The 4,642-nt window shown below is 25.3% G+C and overlaps 1 protein-coding gene across 3 annotated transcripts in view; it reads right to left on the reverse strand.

The window, feature by feature from the left end:
- Positions 1-1,102: 1,102 nt before the first annotated feature.
- LOC106680411 (protein rolling stone) overlaps positions 1,103-4,642 on the reverse strand; it is a 67,405-nt gene continuing 63,865 nt past the window's right edge. For all 3 annotated transcript variants that reach the window (XM_014420112.2, XM_014420113.2, XM_067050548.1), the window contains exons 5-7: positions 3,211-3,327; positions 2,569-2,749; positions 1,103-2,486 (exon numbers count right to left, since the gene is read on the reverse strand). In XM_014420112.2, the coding sequence (XP_014275598.1) occupies positions 2,276-2,486; positions 2,569-2,749; positions 3,211-3,327 (509 nt within the window). In that variant the 3' untranslated portion in view covers positions 1,103-2,275. The remainder of the gene's footprint in view (positions 2,487-2,568; positions 2,750-3,210; positions 3,328-4,642) is intronic.

Genomic DNA, 4,642 nt, shown 5'->3' on the forward strand with positions numbered 1-4,642 from the left:
TAAAATAAAAATAAATAAGATAAGGTAGGATAATAGGTCAAACAAAATTCTTTGTATGTGAAATGAGTATAATTATAAATTACATCAAAAAATAAGTATTATTAACATTTTTTTTTACCAAAAACATTTTTACATTTACAAAAATAAAAGAAATACAATATTTCTCATTTTGAGAAAATCAATAGGAACATTACAAAAAGAGAAAGCGAAAGGTTTCTTAGTTTTTGAAAACCAATAGGAACAAAAATCTACTTAAGTATACAGAAACAATATAAAATATAAAAACATTAAAAAAAAAGGAAAAATACATAGTTGCTAATTTCAAACTAGATTTTTCTACATTAAAATTTATAACAATCACGTTTCGACATTCAATTTAATAAAGTTCAATTATGTTTCTATGGGCTGAAATCAATTGGATCCAATCTGAGGAATTTTTTTTTTTCTCTTTAAACATGTTTAGTTTTTCTTCCACCATTCAGTCTTAAATTCAAAACAAACTTAGAATAAAAAATTTTTCATATTGAATGACTTAAGAGACAAAAAAAACAGGTATAGGTACTCCTAAAATGAACCTGTGTTATTAAAAGTGATCAGGACTGTGTAATTCCATATAAACAATAATTATTAAGCCATTTCTTTATTTTCTTAGCCAGGCCTTTTTTTTTTTTTTTTTTTTTTTTGGAGCTTCTTTCAAAAAGACTACGAAAATTTGAGTTGGCTTCAGCATGTACTATTATTCTTCCGATTTTAATCAAACCACTCTATAAACTGTAAAGAGGTTGGAGCATTTTTTTTTTTTTTTTTTTTTTTTTTTTTTTTTTTTTAACTGGGTATTGTACTGCTACTTACCCCTACTTAATATAGCCCAACATGAATTTCATGGAAACTGATAATTTACAACTAGAAGCAACTAGTAGTTGAACACTACATCATTATCAAAACCACTTTGGCATTCCTTTCAATATAAACTGATGCCAATATAGACCTGAGTTGTGTCTCTCACTTTCAAAGACTGTGTTCCAAGATGTGCTAGTTTGGTCTTTTGGTGGTATCGCAAATGACTTAGACTTCAGTTCAAATTCAATTTTTCAAGAGGTAAGTTAAATATTTATTAATAGTAATTCACAGTGTTTTGCTGTTGAATTCCAAATTCAATAATCTAATTTTGTGTCTGTGTCATCCAAAATTAAATCCTTAATGATGTAAAAAGTTTCAAACATCATTCATCTTATGCTCGGAAAAATACGCAGAAGCATCAACGTCATGATTTGGAAAGTAAATTATTTTTAATTTCAATAATTAATACAAGAACACAACACAAGAAGTCACAACAACCACATCCTCATTTTCAAAAAGTGTTAATCTGATAGAAAAAACCAACTTTATATCTTGAAATTATTAGAATTCTCACAGAGATTGGAATATTTTAGTCTGTGACATAGGTATTGTGTACCCTCTTGTGTATTATTAGCTTTTAAGTTTTCCTAATCCAGGTTCATAACAACTTATAGTATTAGTTTTTGATTAATTACAGTAAAAAAAACCCATAAAGGATTTCATAAAAACATAAATAAATTACTATTTTAACAAATTCCTTTTAATAAATAAGAATGTAGCATAAATAAATATGATAATATGTGCAAAATTTACTAAATAAATAACAAAAGATAAATAAATAAAATTTATTTGACATTTAATTTGAACAAAATATAATTATGTATCCTCAATAAAAAAATAACACAAAATTTCTTCATTTGAGATTACTATATTATTAATTGAACGCAACAATTATTACAAAAAGGTATAATAATTGTCATGTTCAAATTACATCCAAAATATTAATTTATGAAATAAATAATTATTGTGAAAAGATTTTTTTTTCACATATTTGGTTTTTACTGATTTTTTTCACATTACCAACCACTCATGAAATTTAAATTCTTGTCGAATAAAAATTAGTCCTTTTTTACTGGAAACCAAAGTCTGTGAATTTTCTTTCAGTATATTTATTTAAATATACTTACAAGTCACAAAATTATGTGCTGTATTGGTAATTTTAATGACATAGAAGACATAATGCCATATTAATAGATAATCTCCATTTAACTTTCCATTATTTAACATGAACATTGTTAAATGGTTTTCATATCACCCCCTTTTTCCATTCTGCAAAAAGAATAATTCTGTTTAAAGAATTATTTGAATCAGAGTTTGAAACAAATTAATCAAAGTCCATAATCACGGTATAATTTCATCACAATTAAGAATTATGTTAAGCGATAGAGAGCTCAAACGGTGGTTCTTGTTGCGGAACCAAGTCATGGGTAGCTTCAAATCGATGACTTATTGATCTCCTTAGAATAGATAAAAGCCATACAATTATAAATATAATAATGAGAAGCAATAATCCTCCATGAACAAATGAAATTGCATGTACTGGTCTTCTCCAATCCAGTACCTTGTAAACATAAGGATTTCCTTTCCTGAAAATTAAAAAAAAATAGAAAAAATATTATCAAGAACAAACTAAATAGTTCAATTTCAGAATTAATGAAATTCACAAACCTGTCAGTTCCACCACACAAGAAATATATAATGTTAAATCCAGTGTATAATAATGAATAAAACAATGGAAAAACAATATCAACCAGCTTTACAGGATGTGCTACCATGAATAGATCTATCAGCATTATGATTGAATTACAAATATGGGAGGATATATTAACTACGTTCATTTTATGGATTTCTAAAAAAAAGTAATTTATTATTAATAATCATATAGTAAATTGTATGATAACCTAAATGTTATTTCTTTACAAGTAAAGATTAAATATTAGATAAACAAATATATTTAAAAAATTTGTTTCACATGAATTTTAATTTTTTTTTTATTTTGGTCTCTTAATTAGATCAGTTTTCTAGTAAGACGTTAAAAAAAAAAAATGTAATAACTTTGATGGTAAAACAAATATCTTAAACTTAATTGATTTATATTTTAGTTTGAGGGAAACAGTTCAACAAATAGAAATGATTTTTAATCTATTAGTTTGAAATTTGTTTCTAAGATATAGTTGTGCTATGTTTTGTTTTTCTAATCTATATAACATAGTCCGTTTTAAATATAAAACCTTAAACATTTTTTATAAATATAAACCTTATAAAATAAAATATCTATTGTAAAATAGTATTTTAAAAATTAATATTCACCAGGGTTGTGAACAAAACACCAATAAACAAATGTTACACCAAATGCAGTAACAATGGCAGTGGACTGTAATGCTCCATAGATCTGCATGAACCTCCCTGATTGTTCCAATGATTTTCCTGTAAAAGCCAATCATTGTAAATATAATAAAAATAAAATAAAATTTTAAAAAAGTGCAGAATTAATATGAGTATTAAAAAAAAGTTAGGTACTAGACAAATCTAATATCTGGTTAAATTTCAGGAAATATAAATTATTCACAATAACATTAATAAAATGTGAATGAAGAGTTATAACATACTGCTGGAAAGCTAAATATTCTATGAATATTTTTATTAAACAAATAAATATTGTGAAAATTAATTTTTACAGATATCATTGATAATTTTACTCGATTAGCAGCAAATAGGGGTAAATACTAATAAATAATATAATCCGTCCTTTTGTAGGTATGTGAAGATTGCACAAATGCCTCAGCCAATTGTTATTTTTGATGGCTCAAATCATTTAACTAGATACCGTGAATTTTTTGAAACAATTCGAATTCAAGATCCTGGAAATGATTGTGTCAAATGTCTTTGGTCTAATGTATCAATATTTTGAGCTGAAGACTTTTGAGATACAGAACTTATGAGGTCTCAGTAAAAGACAAGTCACGAGTAAACTCTAGATTAATATAAATTTATGATCTATAAATCTTAATTGGAATATTGAAGTGATACTTTCCAGTGAGGCAACATAATTTCTTACTATGCAAGCTGTTAATTAAAGAAAGTCATTATAAAGATAACAAATTTACCAATTTTGTATGTTGAATAGATTTTCTTGATACTATTAAATTGTTTTTTACAAATGAGCAAGAGATCCCTTAAAATACAAATGAATTAAAGAGAAGAAGGGAACATATTTAATGCGAGAGTTCTCACAGGGGTAAACTAGTTTTAGTTTATTACCATTTATTAGAAAATATATCTAATTCTGTCAAACAATGAAGATGGTTTTAAACTAAATTGTATTGTGACTTGCTTAAAATAGTTTCCATACCAAAAGGTTTTTATGAAGTAGTAATTAATGACTAAATTATACCAACAAATTTTATTCACTTTTTAGAACCATTTTCATTATTCAATTTAAATAGTAGTCAATGCTTTACAAATTGGAGAAATATTCTGTAAATATCTTGTTTCTTTATATATGCAGCAAAAGGAAATACAAATAAAATAAAAAAATATATAATGATGAGTTGACTGGATATATATAAATAAGAAGGAGATGGCCTGGGGGTGCAGTCAGTGAAGAGTAAAAACGTATTTATTAGTGCCAATGTTTCAATAAGATAATAACCATAATGAATAAAAGGAATTACAAAATGATTAAAAAATAAGAAAATAACCAACAATATAGATACATAAAGAAGAAAGAGGAAAGAACAAT

Source organism: Halyomorpha halys, unplaced genomic scaffold (genome assembly GCF_000696795.3).
Source record: "Halyomorpha halys isolate HHAL.00 unplaced genomic scaffold, Hhal_1.1 Scaffold260.1, whole genome shotgun sequence".
Lineage (NCBI taxonomy): Eukaryota > Metazoa > Arthropoda > Insecta > Hemiptera > Pentatomidae > Halyomorpha > Halyomorpha halys.